The 20,042-nt window shown below is 44.0% G+C and overlaps 1 protein-coding gene and 1 pseudogene across 13 annotated transcripts in view; both read left to right on the forward strand.

The window, feature by feature from the left end:
- OSBP2 (oxysterol binding protein 2) overlaps window positions 1-20,042 on the forward strand; it is a 218,200-nt gene that overhangs the window by 185,959 nt on the left and 12,199 nt on the right. For 4 of the 12 annotated variants that reach the window (XM_030816109.1, XM_030816111.1, XM_030816116.1 and 1 more), the window contains 2 exons: window positions 11,346-11,578; window positions 11,703-13,331. The exons of 1 other annotated variant lie outside the window; for it this stretch is intronic. In XM_030816109.1, the coding sequence (XP_030671969.1) occupies window positions 11,346-11,578; window positions 11,703-11,848 (379 nt within the window). In that variant the 3' untranslated portion in view covers window positions 11,849-13,331. Of the gene's footprint in view, window positions 1-8,688; window positions 10,427-11,345; window positions 13,335-20,042 lie in introns of those variants that run through there. 7 more of the 12 variants (XM_030816110.1, XM_030816113.1, XM_030816114.1 and 4 more) reach the window with 5 other exon arrangements.
- On the forward strand, window positions 649-8,694 carry LOC105740047 (annotated as a pseudogene). Its single transcript, XR_004031112.1, has 2 exons — window positions 649-753; window positions 7,654-8,694. The product of XR_004031112.1 is annotated as a eukaryotic translation initiation factor 4H-like (transcript).

A 20,042-nucleotide genomic window follows, 5' to 3' on the forward strand; every position in this document is an offset into this window, starting at 1 on the left:
GATAGAACTGCATTTAAAGAGACAAAACCCAGAAAAGACAGGAAGCTACAGGGAGAAGACAGAGTGAGGTCCCTGGAGCAGGCTCCTTGGCCTCTCCTGGGAGCGAGTTTGAGTACAGTCTCCCTGTCAGACCTCCTGCAATGGAATCTGCATTTCTGTAAGCTTGCTCAGCAAGATTGAGAGCAGGGTTTGGCACACTTCTAGCGAGAGTCCCAAAAGGAAAGTGGGACTGTACCTGAAGATAAAATAACGAAGAAATTCTTGCACCTAAATCTATGCAGTGAAACTAAATCAGAGAGAAACTATTAAGCAGCCAGATTTTAAAAAGACATCACTTTCCGAGGAGCTGTCCCCTTATCAACAGAAATGGGAGCTTGAAGACAGTCAAATGATATCTTCCGTGAGCTGAAAGATGCACTGCCAGCCTAGAATTATACACCCAGGGAGACCATCTTTAAAGAATGAAGGTGAAATCAAGGCATTTTCAGGCAAACAAAAAGCTTAGTTTGGCACCAGCAGACCTGCACAAAAGGATATACCTCAGGCAGGAGGAAACTGACCCCAGAGGGAAGATCTGAGAATAACGGATACTGTGCACCTAAATTAAAGCTGAATAAACAAGAATAACGTGTGGTATAACATTTTAGAATGTGGCTGCACAGTAAGAAGAGGAATGAAGGGAGGGAAACTGCTCAAAGGCCCCCCTGCCATGCTGCCCTGGAAGAGGATCAAGATGCACATTCGCTTCTGACTGTATGAAGTATGTTTATTGCGATTCCTAGGGTAACCGCTAAAATAATCCGTTTAGCTGGAATCCCAGAAGGAAAGAAGGAAAGAAGAAAAAAAAAAAACCGAAGAGGGAGATATAATGAAGATAAATTTCCCAAAGTAAAAGCAAAGAGATGAAAGACCCTGTACTGAAAGGGCCCATAGCATGCTAAAGACAAGAAATAAAGAAAAATGTTCATCTAGATCATGCTACAGTCAAAATGAAGACCGAAGAAAAAATTCTAATAGCTTCCAGGGAGGAGCAAAACATTTTAGTCAAGGATAAAGAATTAGACTCAGATTATTCAACAACCAACATTGGATTAATATTTTCTAAGTTACAAAATTAGAAAGTAGAATTTTCTATCTAGTCAAACTGTCATTCACATATGGGGCCATATCCTTAGGCATGTAGCCTCAGAAGTTTTGCCACACAAAAACCCACAATGAAAACAGTATTGGGCCGGGTGTGGTGGCTCACACCTGTAATCCCAACACTTTGGGAGGCCGAGGCAAGCAGATCACTTGAGGTTAGGAGTTCAAGACTACCCTGGCCAACATGGTGAAACCCCGTCTCTACTAAAAATACAAAAATTAGCCAGGCATGGTGGCGGGCACCTGTAATCCCAGCTACTTGAGAGGCTGAGGCATGAGAATCACTTGAACCTGGGAGGCAGAGGTTGCAGTGAGCCGAGATCGTGCCACTGCACTCTAGTCTGGGAGAAAAAGAAAAAATGAAAACAGTATTGGACACAGTACTTTAAAGGGGGGGAATCGGGGGAGCAAGGATGTCACAATAGATGAATAAAGGGGTGTTTTTTTGTTTGTTTTGAGATGGAGTCTCACTCTGTTGCCCAGGCTAGAGTGAGGTGGCATGATCTTGGCTCACTGCAACCTCTGCCTCCCAGGTTCAAGCGATTCTCCTGCCTCAGTCTTCCGAGTAGCTGAGATTACAAGGGCATGCTACCACGCCTGCCTAATTTTTATATTTTTAGTAAATATGGGGTTCCACCATGTTGGCCAAGCTGGTCTTGAACTCCCAACCTCAAGTGATCGGCACACCTCGGCCTCCCAAAGTGCTAGGATTACAGGTGTGAGCCACCATACCCAGCCTAAAAGTTATTTTTTAAACAACTACTAGGATCAAAGAAAAAGAGAAAACATGCTCATAATAATGCAGATTTTAAAGTTTAGATAATCTTAGCATGATGGAATTTGAGGAGAAGGGGAAGGACCTGAGGGATGTGAAGAAATGCTAAGTTCTTATTGTAAGGAAGAAACATTTATAAGATTGTTAAAATAGTAAGAGAAAATTAAAAAGTAGCACAAACAAAAACTATAAATTAACATGATAGCAATAGGCCCAAGCATTATCAATGATTATAATAAATATAAATAGATGAAGCTCACCAGTTAAAAAGCAAACTACTGACAAACTGGATTTTTTTTTTTTTTTTAAGAGACAGAGTCTCGCTCTGTTACCCAGGCTGGTATCCAGTGGCACAATCACAGCTCACTGCAGCCTCAAACACCCAGGTTCAAGTGATCCTCCAACCTCACACTCCTGAATAGCTAGGACTAACAGGCATGCACCACCATACCTGGCTAATTTTTAAAATTTTTTTGTAGAGACAGGGTGTCAGTATGTTGCTCTGTCTGATCTCAAACTCCTGGCCTCAAGTGATCCTCCAGCCTCAGCCTCTCAAAGTGCTGGGATTACAGGCACAAGCCACCATGCCCAGCCTAATTGGATGTGTTAAAATCCAGATGCCCGGACCTTCTAAGAGATTCCCAAAATATAAAGGTATACAAAAGTTGAAAGTAAAAGACACATATCATGAAAATACTAACAAAAAGCTATAATAGCTATATTAATATCAGGTAAAATAGACTTTAGGACAAAAGCATTATTAAGGAAGGGAAAGTTGCTATAATAATAAAAGGTTGAGTTAATCAAAAAGATATAATAGTTTTAAACATTATGCATATAATTAAATTCCTCAAAAATATACAAAGCACATATTGATACTTAAGGAAGAAATTGATAAATCCATCACCACAATTGGAAATTAGGAAGTTTCTGTACACCTCTTTCACTTGTTGATAGGTCAAATGGAAACCATAAAAAACAATCCAGCAAGTATATGGAGATCAAAACAATATATGCTATTACAGACTCATGGATGCGACTCTGAGAACATATTTTTTCTCAAGTATACATGGAATGTATGCAAAAACTGATTGTGTACTAAACCCTAATGGAAGCCTCACAGATTTACAGAGCGTAGCATACAGACCACAATCTATAAGACAATTAAGATAGAAGTTACAAACAAAATGACCAAAAAATCCCAAATATTTGGGAAAAAATTTAAGTTGCTAAATAACTCATAGGCAAAATAAATTAGAATGAAAAAATGCAAAATATGTAGAACTGAATGATATAAAAGATATTTGGCCGGGCATGGTGACTCAACGCCTGTAATCCCTGCCCTTTGGGAGGCCGAGGCGGGGGGATCACCTGAGGTCAGGAGTTTGAGACCAGCCTGGCCAACATAGTGCAACCCTGTTTCTACTAAAAATACAAAAATTAGCCGAGCGTGGTGGCACGCGCTTGTAATCCCAGCTACTTGGGAGGCTGAGATAAGAGAATCGCTTGAACCTGGAAGGCAGAGGTGGCAGTGAGCTGAGATCGTGCCACTGTACTCTAGGCTGGGTGACAGAGTGAGACTCCGTCTCAGGAAAAAAAAAAAAAAAAAGAAAAAATTTAAACTGGCTGGATGCAACAAAAGCAATGCTTCAAAGGAAATATATTGCCTTAAATCATTTAATTTTGAGGCTTTCTCCTTTCTGAGTTTCAATTCTAATATTAGAGAAAGTTCAACATAGAAATCCAGAGAAAGAAGAAAATATACTTTAAAAATAAGAGCAAGAGCAAAAGCCTGCGCAACATAGTGAGACCTCATCTCTACCAAAAAAAAAAATTTTTTTTTCTTAATTAGCCAGGCATGATGGTACATGCCTGTAGTCCCAGATACTCAGGAGGACTGAGGTGGGAAGATCACTTGAGCCCAGGAGGTTGAGGTTGAGGCTGCAGTGAGTTGTGAACACACCACTGCACTCCAGCCTGTGTGACAGGGCAAGACCCTATCTCAAAAAATAATAATAATTTTGGCTAGACGTGGTGGTTCATGCCTATAATCTCCTGTATTATTCCATTTTCACACTGCTATAAAGATACCACCAGAGATTGGATAATTTATAAAAGAGAAAAGGTTTAATTAACTCACAGTTCTGCCTGATTGGGGAGGCCTCAGGAAACTCAATCATGACGTAAGGAGAAGTAAGTACCTTCTTCACAAGGCAGCAGGAAAAGAGCAGAGAGTAGGGGAAACAGCAACTTACAAAACCATCAGATCTAGTGAGAACTCACTATCACAAGAATAGCATGGGGAAAACCACCCCCATGGTCCAATCACCTCCCACCAGGTCCCTCCCCTGACATGTGGGGATTACAATTTGAGATGCGATTTGGGTAGGGACACAGCCAAACCCTATTATCCCAGCACTTTGGAAGGCTGAGGTGGGCGGATTGCTTGAGTTGAAAAATTTGAGACCAGCCTGGGCAATATGGCAAGATACCATCTTTATATTAATAATAATAATAATAAAAGCAGAAATCAATAAAGCCAAAAGTTTATTCTTTGAGGCACAAAAAAACTGTCAAAATAGAAAACTATTGACAAGACTGATCAAGATAGAAATAAATTTTAATGAAAAAGGTTTAATGTGACATATAAAGACATAATTAAAACTTAGATCAGAGGGACAAATTTTAGAAAAATATAACAAGAACTAACTCTAGCTGGGCACAGTGGCTCATGCCTATAATCCCAGCACTTTGGAAAGCCAAGGCAGTTGGATCACTTAAGCCTATGAGTTCAAGACCAACCTGGGCAACAGCAAGACCCTGTCTCTACAAAAAAAAAAAAAATTTTTTTTTAATTAGCCATGTGTGGTGGTACACACCTGTAGTCCCAGCTACTCAGGAGACTGAGGCAGGAGGGTTACTTGAGCCCAGGAAGTCGAGGCTGCAGTGAGTCATGACTACTACTGCATACCAGCCTGGGTGACAAAGCAGACCCTGTCTCAAAAAAAAAAGAAAAAGAAAAAGAACTGACTCTAGAAGAAACTGAAAACATGAATAGTCCTATAATAAAGTAACTGAAGCAATAGTTTAAAAATTACCATAAGGAAAACACGAGGCCCAGATAATTTTACAGATGAATTCTCCCAATTTTTTCAGAAACATATCATTCCAATTTTATATAAAGTGTTCCAGATCATAGAAAAAGGAAATATTCACCTCTCCTATACTGTAAGGCCAGGATAACCCTCATACCAAATTAGGCTAACTAGCAGTAGGAAAATAAAAGTTCTACCCTATTTCACTTATGTTAATAAATATATAAGCAAAAATCCAAAACAAGATATCAGAAAATCCAATCCAAGAGTGTATAAAAAAGATAGCATCCTATAATCAGGTTGAATTTATCCTAGGTATATAGAATGATTTTATATTAGAAAATCCATAGAATAATCATATTAACAGATTTCAACAGATTCAGAAAAAGCATTTTAGGTGCCTAGATACAAGATTAATATACAAAAGCCAGTTGCATTTCAGCCAACAACTAGAAAAATGCAACTTAAGACACCAAGGCCGGGCGCAGTGGCTCATGCCTGTAATCCCAGCACTTTGGGAAGCCAAGGCAGGCAGATCACCTGAGGTCGGGAGTTTGAGACCAGCCTGACCAACATGGAGAAACCCCATCTCTACTAAAAATACAAAATTAGCCAGGCATGGCGGCACGTGCCTGTAATCCCAGCTACTTCGGAAGCTGAGGCAGAAGAATCGCTTGAACCCAGGAGGCAAAGGTTGTGGTGAGCCAAGATCATGCCATTGCACTCCAGCCTGGGCAACAAGAGTGAAACTCCATCTCAAAAAAAAAAAAAAAAAAAAAAAAAAACAATTAATGGCATATAACATCAAGGACCTTGTAATAAATCTTATAATATAATCCAGACCTCTCTAGAGAACATTATAAAGCTCTAATAAGAGATACCAAAGAAGAGCTAAATAAATGGAGAAAGACATAATGTTCACAGATAGAAAGTATTGTGAAGATGTCATGATTTAAAAAATCAGTAAATCAAACAAAATTCCAATAGGGACCTTCATGGAACTTGATATTAGAATTTTTAAATTTATATTGAGGAATAAAGGGCCAAGACATTTCTGAAGAAGACCAGAGAGGACTTACCCTACTAGATACCAGGATTTTTATTTTGAAACTCTAATGGAACAGAATAGTGAGCCCAGAAACAGACCCATGGATATATGTACCTCTGATATATGACAAAGGTGGCATATCAGATCTTGTGGGAAGATGGAATGGCTCACCAAATGAATCCCTATGGAAAAAGATGCACTTAATCCCTCCCTCATATTATAAAGAAAATCAACTCCAAATAATGGCCTTACAATAATATTGTTTGACTTATTGTAAACAATGACTTAATAAGTTGAAAAGGATAAATATCTTTTAGACCCTAAGGAAATATTAAGACACAAGCATTCATATATTTAACCATATTAAAATACTTTTGTTCATTGAGAACTTTTACTCACTAAAAGGCAATTTAAAAAAAGTGGAAAGACAATGCATAAACAAACTTGGAGAAGGTAATCATAATACCTACCTACACTTGACAGAGGATTATTATCAAGACTACAGAGTATTTTATCACAGTTAAAAATAAAAATTTTTAAAAGATCACATAAAGAACTTTTTTTTTTGAGATGGAGTCCCACTCTGTCACCCAGCCTGGAGTGCAGGTGTGATCTCGACTTACTGCAGCCTCTGCCTCCTGCGTTCAAGCGATTCTCCTGCCTCAGCTTCCTGAGGAGCTGGGATTACAGGTGTACGCCACCACGCCCGACTAATTTTTGTATTTTTAGTAAAGACGGGGTTTTGCCATGTTGGCCAGGCTGGTCTCAAATTCCTGACCTCATGTGATCTGCCCGCCTCTGCCTCCCAAAGTGCTGGGATTACAGATTACAGGCAAGAGCCACCACTCCCAGCCCACATAAAGAACTTCTAATCAACAAATAATGTAAAAATAATGGGAAAATATGCAAGAGTCATGAACAAGAATTTTGCAGAAAAAACATATATGGCCAGTCACCATATAAAAACCATGTATGTTGAAGAAGCTGTAGAGCTACAATATCTCTGATACATTGCTGCTGGCAAAAGTTGTAAATTGGTGCAACACTTGGGAAAACAGTTTGGCTTTCCACCAGTTGTGGTGGCTCATGCCTGTAATCCCAGCACTTTGGGAGGCCAAGGTGGGTGGAACACCTGAGGTCAGGAGTTCCAGACCAGCCTGGCCAAACTGGTGAAACCCTGTCTCTACTAAAAATATAAAAATTAGCCAGGCGTGGTGGCACACACCTGTAATCCCAGCTACTTGGCAAGCTGAGGCAGGAAAATTGCTTGAACCTGGGAAGTGGAGGTTGCAGTGATCCGAGATGGTGCCACTGCACTCCGGCCTGGATGACAAGAGTGAAATTCCATCCCCCCGCAAAAAAAGATGAACAATCACATAGTCATAACCCAGTAATTCTACTTGTAAAAATATACTCAAGAGAAATTCTTGCAAATGTACAACAGGACTTATGCATGAGACTATTCCAATAACAAAAACTTGGAAACAACACAAATTTATTGAATGAATAACTGTGGTACATTCGCATGAAGGAATATATACAGTAGCTAAAACTAAACCCCAGTAACATGAAGCAATATAGGTAAATCTTAGCAATATAATAAGAAAAAAAAAAGCAGAGGGTCCCACAGCAGTACTGGTGGCCATGGTTCCCGTAGCCAGAAGGAGTTGCTCACAGAGCCCCCACACAGCATAGGTAGGAAATCTACCTTTTAATGTGTTTCAGGGCGACATAGATGCTATCTTTAAGCATCTCAGCATAAGGAGTGTACGGGTAGTCAGAGACAAAGACACAGATAAATTTAAAGGATTCTGCTATATAGAATTCGATGAAGTGGATTCCCTTAAGGAAGCTTGACATACGATGGTGCACTGTTGGGCGATCAGTCACTTCATGTGGACATTGCAGAAGGCAGAAAACAAGATAAAGGTGGCTTTGGATTCAGAAAAGGTGTACCAGATGACGAGGCTTCAGGGATGACTTCTTAGGAGGCAGGGGAGGTAGTCACCCAGGTGACTGGCAAACAGGCCCCCCAGTGGGCAGTCACTTCAGAGATGGTCCTCCCCTCCACGGATCCAACATGGATTTCAAAGAACCGACAGAGGAGGGAAGAGCACAAAGACCACGACTCCAGCTTCAACCTCGAATGTTGTGACGCCCCTCAATCAAGTAGCCAATCTCAACTCTGCTCTCTTCGGGGGTGCCAGACCCAGAGCAGAATTCATCACAAGGAGCAAGAATGAGCCTGCGGTTGGGAGGGAATGGGACGTGGGGGATTGGAGCAGGACCACAGCCTGGTGAGCCCCTGGGCCGTGTTCCTGCAGCTTCCACTCCCGCACCTGCCACTGGCCTCCCTACAGTGGAAACACAGCTTGTTGAGTGCATGCCAGCTGTTAACAAGTGGCTTTTAGTACATTCTGGGCTTTGCTGTATCTATCTAGTGCCTGTTTGTGCGTTTTTTTTCTTTCTACCACTGCTTCCCCATTTTCCTTCTGTTCTTTTCCTCCCAGCTCGTTTTCCTAGCAGCACATGGGGTTCCCCAGAGGATCGGAGGTGGCCATGTCAGGGAGTCATTTGGGCTGTGGTGCTGCATCATTTTTCTCCTTTGCTTTCTCTTTTTACTTTAGACATTGGCCCGACTCCAGGTGTTTCCTTTCACTTCCTCAGTGTTTCTCTCCTGACCTGCATGTTGAGTTCTGTATTGCGTTGGCTTCCAACAAAAACCAGAAGTGACTGACAGACTGAACTGCACCTTGTTGGTATTCAGCTGTGATGGACATAAAGAACTGGAGGCACCTTGTTTTCACAACTAGGATAAAAATAGCTGTTGATCCTTGCAGGGTCCTTTCCATTCCTATTGAGAGGGAGCCCTGGCTCCATGACCTCCTCCCAAAGTGGACTGTCCAAAGGGATAGGCTCACACAAGAAACAGCGAGAGCTGAAAAGTGGGGACCGTGGAATAGCGGTAGGGAGTCCACGGAGAAGATACAGTGAATGTTCGTATGCATTCACGTGTTTTTGTTACTGCTTTTTCGAGGCTGTGTCCCAACGAGTTCACTCCTTTCACCAGACATGGTCGAGGTTCCCCTCTCTGGCCAGCGGGTTTCTTTTCTGCTGGGCCAAGGCACTTTGGGGGTTGGGGGGTAGTGCCGGCAACTGCACTTGGCTGACTGCAGCGCTGACGTGGTGTTTCCCCAAATCCCTGTTGCCTGTGTGTTTATCTGTTCCTAGTATAGGCAACATAATGAGATACTGTGCTTCCCACCTCTTCAATTCATAGCCAAAATTGGTCTAGAATCTGGCACTTTACTCATTTCCCGTGACAAATGAAATTGTACTGTGCAGAGCTGTCAGGAACCTTCAGATAACCGTATAGGACTGCAGCTGTCTAGGTCTGAGTCTGCATCTTGGGGACACACTTGATTGTTCCCATGTGCAGGGTTCAGCACTTACCTGGGAGTGGTAGTGGTTAGGCTTTTGAGCTTGAATGCCCACGTGTGAACAGATGAAAAATCCTTCAGTACCCAAATCCCAGCCTTCCCTTTGGGGAGCAGTTGTGGGGTGGCTGGCAGCAAGGGCCTAGGAAAGAGACCCTTGCCGGCTGATGGCAGGGCGGCCTGGGGTACCCAGTGTAGTGTGCTTAGTAATTGGTCACCAGCTATCATCCTTGGCTTCTCCTACTGTGTCTTTGTTACAAGCCCTCAGCAATCCACAGAACTCTCTCTCCTTCCTTCCACCTGTCAGCTTCTCTGCTTCTGAGATAAGAACCATTTCTGTAACACCAATACTTAAGAAAGACATGCATTATGTGGTGTAATCAAACCTGATGCTTTCAGATCATCTACTTACATCTTCAATGTGGATAAGATAAAGAAACAAAACAAATGCATCTAAACTTCTGGGCAATCCAGTTGATTTTTAAATGTAAGAATGGAATTCCAAACACAACACATTCAGCTATATGACAGAAAGTAAATCTATGGATATGGTATTTTGTGAAGGATCTTTTCAACAAAAGAAACGCTTACATAATTAAAAAAATATATATATATATATATATACACATACATACACACACACACACACACACACACACACACATTAGGAAAGATGGACTAACTACAACCCAAGTAGAGAAAGTATGAACAAGGCCTGCTGGACAGTTATACAACCTTGCAGTCAACAACTGTTCTCTTCAATCACATGGAACGTGTGCAAAAACTGCCCATCTACTGGGCCATAAAGCAAATTTCAAAGGACTGAAATTATGCCAAGTATATTGTCTGACTCCAAGGCAATTATACTAGAAAAAAATGACTAGAAAAATCCCCATATGAGCTGGGCATGGTAGCTGATGCCTGTAATCCCAACACTCTGGGAGGCCAAGATAGGCAGACCAATTGAGGTCAGGGGTTCAAGACCAGCCTGGCCAACATGACAAAACCCCATCTCTACTAAAAATACAATAAAATTAGCTGGGTGTGGGGGCATGCCCTGAAATCCCAGCTACTCAGGAGACTAAGGCGGGAGAGTTGCTTGAACCCAGGAGGTGGAGGTTGCAGTGAGCGGAGATCAGGCCACTTCACTCCAGCCTGGGCCACACAGAGCGAGACCCGTCTTTTTTTTTTTTTTTTTTTTTTTTTTTTTTTTAGACGGGGCCTCGAACTGTCGCCCAGGCTAGAGTGCAATGGCGTGATCTCGGCTCACCACAACCTCGGCCTCCCGGGGTTCAAGCAATTCTCCTGCCTCAGCCTCCTGAGTAGATTACCTGGGATTACAGGTGCCTGCCACCACGCCCAGCTAATTTTTAGTAGAAACGGGGTTTCACTATGTTGGCCAGGCTGGTCTCAAACTCCTGACCTCGTGATTCACCGGCCTCAGCCTCCCAAAGCGCTGGGATTACAGGCGTGAGCCACCACGCCCAGCAGAGACTCTGTCTTAAAAAAGCCAGGCACTCCAGCCTGGGCAACAAGAGTGAAACTGTCTCAAAAAAGAAGAAAAAAAAAAACATAATAGAAAAGAAGAAAAGCCGAGAAATACTAAGCTAGGCAATTCCCAGATAAGTCTAATGTGACAAAACAGCGGCAGGTTGGCCATGTGAGCATGGGAGGTCTGGGGAGCAGAAGGCAGCTGTTTGCAGCCACTGGGTTCCGCCGGGTGGGCCCACTGTGGGGAGCTGGAGGGTGAGGCGACCCGGGAGGGGAGACACCGCCAGGCAGGGGAGGGCGGCCGGGTGGGTGTGGTCCGGCTCACACCGCAGACACCGCCACCGCCACCGCCACAGGGAGAATGCGGAGAACATGTACTACTTCTCAGAGCTGGCCCTGACCCTCAACGAGCACGAGGAGGGCGTAGCGCCCACTGACAGCCGCCTGCGGCCCGACCAGCGGCTGATGGAGAAGGGCCGTTGGGACGAGGCCAATACCGAGAAGCAGCGGCTGGAGGAGAAGCAGCGCCTGTCGCGGCGCCGGCAGCTGGAGTCCTGCGGGCCCGGCAGCAGCTGCAGCTCGGAGGAAGGTGAGGCCGGGCGGGAAGGGCGCCCCGGAGGGGAGGAAAGGGGTACCCGGGTGGGAGTCCCGCGGGGACGGATTCTGGGGAGGCAGGCCACCAGCCCACCCACCAGCCCACTGTGCCTGCCCAGCAGAGAAGGAGGCGGATGCCTACACGCCACTGTGGTTTGAGAAGAGGCTGGACCCGCTGACCGGGGAGATGGCCTGTGTGTACAAGGGCGGCTACTGGGAGGCCAAGGAGAAGCAAGACTGGCACATGTGCCCCAACATCTTCTGAGCGCCACCCTTGCAGCAAATACAGGCGCCTGCACAGCCCGGCCCACCTGTTCATTAATGCACTCAATTTAGTACTGAATGGTCTTTCTCCCAGCCCATTCCCAGCCCTTCCTATTTCCTTTCCTATTTCTTTTTTTCTCCACACTTTCTTGGGACTCCCACCTTGGAAGGAGGAAGGGCTGACCTGGGTTCTCTCCAGCCCCCAGGTGCGCTGGGTCACCCGTGCCCCTTCATTATGGACCTGGGCCCTACTGGAACCCCTGCCCCAGTTACCACAACTCAGGCCGGCTGGCCCGGGCCATGGGCTGCGCAAATCACCAGCCCCCAACCCAGGGATGAACTAGCCCCTTCTAGGGAGCCTCTTCAACTTTTTTAGAAAAATGATCTCCATTTCTTTCCAGCTGTGATGTTTAGTAAATATTTTTAGTACCGCACTTAGCAGACAGCTTTCCAAGTGTGCTTTCTTGCCACAAAAGTGTCCTGGCAAGAGCCCCTTATTTTTAAGACATCAGGAAGCCAGACCCCTTTGAGTTGGGAGAATTTTGTAGCTCAACATATCAAGTCCTCGATGGTATCTGAGCTGCCCATACCCCCACCTGCCAGGGCCCCACAGAGCCCGAAACAGAAGGGGGCTGCCCCAGCCCAGCAGAGCACAGAGAGTTTCTGGAGCTCCTACCCACAGATGCGGGAGGGGGTACTGATGGCATCCCCCTTGTGGATTTGAGGGCAGCAGTCCCTGGCCTCACCCTAGCCGGCCTGGGTGGCTCCCTAGCCCCAAGAGGCCAGGAAGGGCTGGAAGGCAGGGCCTGCAGGTGCTCCCCGCCCTGAGACCCAGGCCCCAAATCAGCAATAATGAACAAACCCTTGGCCCAGCCTGGGCTGGTGACCCGGGCATCAGAGACGTTGCATCCCTCCTCATCCTAGGAGGCCCCTAGGGGTGCCCCATCTCAGTGCCCCCTGAACTCTTTATTTGCCTAATTTATATATATATGAGATATATAAATATATATAAAATAGCTATTTTGCTTAAATTTCTACAGTATGTAAAAGTGAAAAAATGATGAAGACGGGCACACCTGTCTGAGTTTGGCCCTCATGTCAGCTGTGCCCTTCCCTCTCCTCATGCCCCCTTCCAGCGGCTTCTGCCAACCATGGGGGGCTGGACCACCATGGCCACTGACCCAGCCCCTCAGAATCCCACACTCCAATCCTTTCTATTTCAGTTTAGTCCTAAAAGTTCATCACAGGGTTTTTCTTTCTACTCCAGGACTGGTTTTGTTTTTATATATATAAAAAAAAAAGTGAAAACACCAACATGTGAAATGCCTTACCTTACGATGCCCACTGGAGAGGCGGGGTGGGGTGGGGCAGGACAGCCCCACTGGGGCTCCCACAGAGCTGTGGAATGTACCTCTCCCCAACACTGTTTTGTTAGCGAGCACCTTTTGACCAGTAATAAAAAACCTTGGCTTTGGAGTTTTCCACTGCCCTGTCCCTCAGTCTCTCTGTGTCTGGGTGGAGGGGACTAACGTAGAAGGACAGGTAACAGCCTACAAGGTGGCATGGGGGTAGAGCATGGGGTGAAACAGCAGGGGGGTCAGGGGAAGAGAGGAGGTAGGAGACCCAGGAAACTGCCCAAAGGGCTGGGGAGAGGGTCGCAGCTCTGCCAAAGGCTGCCCTGATGCTGTGGCAACAGGGCTGGCCTGGACCTAGCTCTGCTCTTTGGAATGGCAGTGCTTTAGCCAGGTGGAGACCACCAGCAGCCCCCTCCCATGTTTCAGTTCCTGGAGCTGTCTAGTGGGAGGCCTCCAGGGGGAGGGCCAGCCCTGGTGAGTTCCATATCACTTGACAGCAGCAGCCTGGGCTGCACTTCCAGGTGAGGGATGGGTAGAGCAGGGCACCCCAGGGGCTTCAGGGCCAGTGCTCTCACCATCTGCCTCCACACCCCAGCCCTGTGGGATCTGGGGCTGGCCCTGCACAGCTCCTTCCCTGGCTAGGCTTCCCTATCTGTGGGGAGGTGGCCGCTGGCGGAGGGTCCTGGCTGAGGAGCTGGTGGGGCAGGTCTCACTGGAATAGAGGTGAGGCGGAACCTCAGGATGCACCTGACCCAGAGGGCAAGGGAGGGGACAAAGGTCAGTCTACCGAGGCAAAGAGAGGGCTCTGAAGAGCTTGAACAGGAAGTGACATCAGGGCAATGTTTTAGAAAGACCACTCTGACCAGCAGGACACAAGATCAACCTACATTCAGTGGTCTCACATACACCAGCCATCACTGAGTAGAAAATATAATAGAAAAAAAGATCTACAACATAGGCCATCTGACAAAAAGACACAAAACCTGTAAAAGACCTTTATGGACATGACAGAGAGGACCTGAGTTAAGAGGGTTCATAGCTAGGTTCACATTCAGTTATGTTAGTCCCAAACCTACAGATTCAACATGATTCCTATCAAAATCCTACCAATATAGTTCAAAAGCTTGACAAGTTGATTGTGACATTTGTATGAGAGAGTAATTGTTTAAAAAAAAAAAAAAAGGGCCAGGCGCAGTGGCTCATGCCTGTAATCCCAGCACTTTAGGAGGCCAAGGCGGACAGATCACTTGAGGCCAGGAGTTCGAGACCAGCCTGGCCAACATGGCAAAACCCCGTCTCTACTAAAAATACAAAAATTAGCTGGGTGTGGTGGCGCGCACCTGTAATCCCAGCTAGTTGGGAGGCTGAGGCAGAGAATTGCTTGAACCTGGGAGGCAGAGGCTGCAGTGAGCCAAGATCGCGCCACTGCACTCCAGCAAGAACTCGGGGGACGATGAGGGGACTATGTGGACTTGACCTGCAGACGCCCAAACAAGCTGGAAGCCTCCTGGGGACACACAGCTTCCTTTTTCTCCACTGCACACTGATCACCATCTGGCTGCCATGCAGTGTATTTGTTGATGGTCTGCCCTCCCTACCCCAGTGGACTGTGAGCTTCATGAGACTGTGAGCTTCATGGTCTTCTACATTGTAGCATCCCACTGCCTGGCACGTAGTCATTGCTCAATGAATAGCTGTCGAAAGAATCAACACCAGGCCAGGAAGACCCGCTGAAGCAAATGCTCAGTGGGACAACACCTGAGCAGTGGGGGGCGTGACTGCAGTACCAAGTTGGCAGGAGACTCAGAAATGGAACTGGTGAAGAGCTGAGCCCAGGGATTCAGGAAACTCCTGCCTCCCCCAAACTCTAGAGTCCACATTGCTGACCCTGACAGACTGTGGGGTAGGAGTCAGATTATGTAAGTTGGGAAGAGAAGGCCTGAGGTTCCCTCATCTCCAGGGACATGGCTCAGCATGAAGGGAGTTGGGAGGAGGGGACAACGGAGAGACACATTTCAAAGTGGAACACAGAACAGGACCAGAGACAAACGCAATGCTATTTAACTTATTGTTTTTATGAAGCTAGCCAGCATGCATAACTTCAGCAACAAAGCCTGATAAAGACAGTGTGAAAATAAAGGGAATATATAGTTCGGTCTCATGGAAGAAAAGAATTTTCATAAATCCAAACAAGAGAACAACAAATAGAATCTAGCCACATAGAAAAGACTGAACCCCAAGTTGGTAAGCCCATGCCCAAATTAGGTTTACTGCAGAAATGCAAGAATGGCTCAATGTTGTGAAGCTTTCCATGGTAAATCATTGATTACATCAGCCAGTCGAAGGACTTCTCTTTCTGGCAATATGGTAAACTAGGTTCCTGGAAAATACTCCTTTGTGGAAAACTAGACAGGCTGGATAAAATTTTTTAAATGTTAAATGTATCCATCAACTGGAAACAATATGAGGAATACTCAAGCCAAAAACTAAGTGGGTATGAAAACCTGGAGAGGTAAGAAAAGGTGTGAAATATTTTATGTTGCAATTATTTACAAAGCCCAATGAGCTTAACTTAAGTTTTCACTGCCTCAAAAGAGCCTCCAAAGGTAGGGCATATAATAGGAGATTTGGGGCCCCCAAGGGCTATACCTTCAATGTAATGGTGAATCCAAAATAAAATACAAGAAAAATCACTTGTCTTAAAGGTCGGTCCTGAGCAGAGAAAAACAAAATCCCCCTAAGAATTTGTAATCAGGAGTGGACCCTCAGTTAGTTTTGCAGCCCAAATACACACTACCTGAATGGCTCAATGAAACCTCTGACAGAGAATGTAACATGGTCCCAAGTTGGCAATGTTCCCAGTCACCTGGGGGAAGAAAACAAGTCCTCTCTGGAAGATATCCCCTTCATTCTAGGCCTTAAGAGAACTGCAGATATGAAACTGCAGGGAAAATGAGCAGCTCACAGTATAAAATCTCCAAACACACAAGGAAACAAGCACCCATGAGCAAGGGCAACCAGAAATAACAGATAGCAGAATCAGACAGAAAACTCTTCCACATAGTGAAATTATCAGATACAGAAGGGAAAATAAGCATGTTTAATATATTTCTAGAAACAGAAAGGCAGCTTGAAAATAAGTGAAGAGTAAATATTCAAAAATACTAAACAAATTTCAAGAAAATGTTTTAAAATCACTAAAAATAATTCAGTGAATAGTTTTACAACAGATTACACAGCTGAAGAGAGTATTAGTGAAGCAGAAGTGAGATCTGAAGAAATTTGGAATACAACACAGAGACACAAAGAGGTGAAAAATATCAAAGGGAAGTTAAGACATGAAAGATAAGATCCCACATATGTCTGATCTATTTCAGAAGGAGAAAAGCATTTTTTATGGAACAGAAGCAATCTTTGAAGAGTTATGGCTAAAAGTTTTTCAAGAAATCATGAAAAACACCAATATACAAAGTTAAGCTCAACAAATCCTAATTATGGTAAATAAAAAGATATCCACAGCTAAATACAATATAGTAAAACTGCAAGATTACTAAGACAACAAAATCTTACAAGCAGATTTTTTTTAATTACCTTCAAAGAGCATAAATCAGGCCAGGTGCAGTGGCTTACACCTGTCATACCAGCACTTTGGGAGGCTGAGGCAGAAGGATCGCTTGAGACCAGCAGTTGGAGACCATCATGGGAAAATAGAAGAGACCCCATCTCTACAAAAAAATAAAAATAAAAACTAAATTAGGCAAAGTGGTATGTGTCTGTAGTCCTAGCTACCCAGGAGACTGAGGCTGGAGGATTGCTTGAGCCCTAAAATTCGAGGCTGCAATGAGCTATGATCACACCACTACACTCCAACCTGAGCAACAGAGTGAGATCCTGAAAATTCATCTCCAAAGGAAGACCAATTAGACCGAGAACAGATTAGACTGAGAGTTAGCCTCCAAAGGAAGTCAGAAGACAATGAAGTATTACCTCCAAAATAGAGAAGAAAATGTTAGTATTCTCTTCAGTCAAAGTATCTTTTCCACAGGTCACGTGTGGTGGTTTATGCCTATAATCCCAACACTTGGGGAGGCCAAGGTGGAATGATCACTTGAGCTCAGGAATTTGAGACCAGTCTGGGCAATATAGCAAGACTCCATCTCTACAAAAAATAAAATAATTAACCAGGCATGGTGGCATGTGCCTGTAGTCCCAGCTACTTGGGAGGCTGAGGAGGGAGGATAACTTGAGCCTAGAAGTTCGAGACTGCAGTGAGCTACACAATCATCCTGTCTCTGTCTGTCTGTCTCTCTCTCTCTCTTTCTCTCTCTCTATATATATAGATGTGTGTGTGTGTATGTATGTGTGTGTATGTTTGCATAACTAAATTTTATTTAGCATATTAAACAGTATATTAAAATACTTTTTAAAAAAATATATATAGTGTCATGTGGAGTGAGACTATGATGAGTTAAGATTATGTAAAACTTATCAGGTAATCACTGAAGGAATAGAAATACTAAATTATTTCCAAAGCAGTAGAAGAAACACATTGAATGCAGGGGGGGAAAGCTCAGTAAATCTAAAGAAGGGAAGAGAGGAGAGGAAAAAAGAATGTAGAATAAAAATCACAAATAAGAGAATACAAATACATCAATAATATATCAGTAATTACATAAAATTTAAGTAATCTAAATGCTTCAAGGAAAAAAATATGGACTAAAAATAAAATCCAGCTGTATACTATTTACAAGAATACACCTAAAACATAAATATATAAACTAAACAGACTCTAGGGCAAAAAATATTACTAGATGTCAACTACTAGAATTTTTAAGGTCATTTTGTAGTGATAAAAGGTAAAACTCATAAATTTCTAAAACTTTTATGCACCTAATAACATCTCAAAGTGTATAAAGTAAAATAGATAAAGAGAAAGATAAAGCCACTATCATAATGGAAGATTGTAATGTATTTCTCCCAGTAATGAGAGCTCAGACAACAAATTATGTTAATTACTATATAATCAACAAACTTGATGTCATGGACACATACAGGGAATTAAATGTGACTGCAGAATACATATTTTTGAAATGGACATGGGACTTTTATGAACATTAACCACATATTTGATCCCATCATAAGGCCTCAGCAAATTTCAAAGGACTCATATACAGACCACATTCTCAGACTACAATGAAGACAGTTCAAAATCAATGACAAAAATAAAACTGGGAGAAAAAACAGACTAGAACATTAAGAAATACATTTCGAAATAACTCATAGGTCAATGAAGAAAACAACAGAAATCAGAAAATACAGTTAAACAAAAAAACTATATATTAAAACGTACAGAATACAGGTAAAGCAGTACCTTGAGGAAAATTTACAGCATTGAAGGCTCATGTAAAAGAACTAAAAAATTTTTAAACATCCAATTTGAGTAAGAAAATGAACATTAGAATAAACTCAAGAAAAGGACAAGAATGGGCCAGGCGAGGTGGCTCACGCCTGTAATCCCAGCACTTTGGGAGGACAAGACGGGCAGAATACAAGGTCAGGAGATCGAGACCATCCTGGCAAACATGGTGAAACCCCGTCTCTACTAAAAAAATACAAAAAATTAGCCGGGCATGTTGGTGGGCGCCTGTAGTCCCAGCTACTCAGGAGGCTAAGGCAGGAGAATGGCATGAACCCGGGAGGGAGAGCTGTGTACAGTGAGCCGAGATCGCGACTCTGCACTCCAGCCTGGGCGACAGAGCGACTCTGTCTCAAAAAAAAAAAAAAAAAAAAGAAAAGAAAAGAAAAGAAAAAAAAGGACAAGAATGAATGAAAATAAAGATCAGATATTCATTAAATAGGGAAATAATAAAAAGAATGAAGAAAGCTGAGGTTGGGCCAGGTGCAGTGGCTCACCCCTGTAATCCCAGCACTTTGGGAGGCCAAGGCAGGCAGATCACGAGGTCAGGAGATCGAGACCATCCTGGCTAACACGGTGAAACCCCTCTCTACTAAAAATACAAAAACAAAATTAGCCGGGCGTCGTGGCGGGCACCTGCAGTCCCAGCTACTCAGGAGGCTGAAGCGGGAGAATGGCATGCACCGGGAAGGTGGAGTTTGCAGTGAGCTGAGATTGCACCACTGCATTCCAGCCTGGGTGACAGAGTGAGACTCCGTCTTAAAAAAACAACAACAAAAAGAAAATCGCTTGAACCTGGGAGGCAGAGGTTGCAGTGAACCAAGATTGTGCCACTGCACTCCAGCCTGGGCAACAAGACTGAAACTCTACCTAGAAAAAAAGAAAGGGGACATAAATACAGACACCAGAGACATTTTAAAGTAAGGATATATTATTAGTTTTTATTTTTATTTATTTATTTATTTACTTATTTATTTTTTTGAGACGGAGTCTTGCTCTTTCACCCAGGCCAGACTGCAGTGGCACTATCTCGGCTCACTGCAAGCTCTGCCTCCTGGGTTCACGCCATTCTCCTGCCTCAGCCTCCAGAGTAGCCGGGACCACAGGCGCCCGCCACTGCACCTGGCTAATTTTTTCTATTTTTAGTAGAGACGGGGTTTCACCATGTTAGCCAGGATGGTCTCGATCTCCTGACCTCGTGATCCACCCACCTCGGCCTCCCAAAGTGCTGGGATTACAGGCATGAGCCACCGCGCCCAGCCTAAAGTAAGGATATATTATTAGAACTTGCCCTGTGGAGACGCCTAAAAAATAAATAAGGAATATTATGAACAACTTGGACAATAAATTTGAAAACAGATAAAATGGATTGGTTCCTACAAAAATATAACTTGGCTGGACTCATTGGCTCATGCCTGGGATCC

The sequence above is a fragment of the Nomascus leucogenys genome, chromosome 7b (genome assembly GCF_006542625.1).
Source record: "Nomascus leucogenys isolate Asia chromosome 7b, Asia_NLE_v1, whole genome shotgun sequence".
In the NCBI taxonomy this organism is placed as follows: domain Eukaryota; kingdom Metazoa; phylum Chordata; class Mammalia; order Primates; family Hylobatidae; genus Nomascus; species Nomascus leucogenys.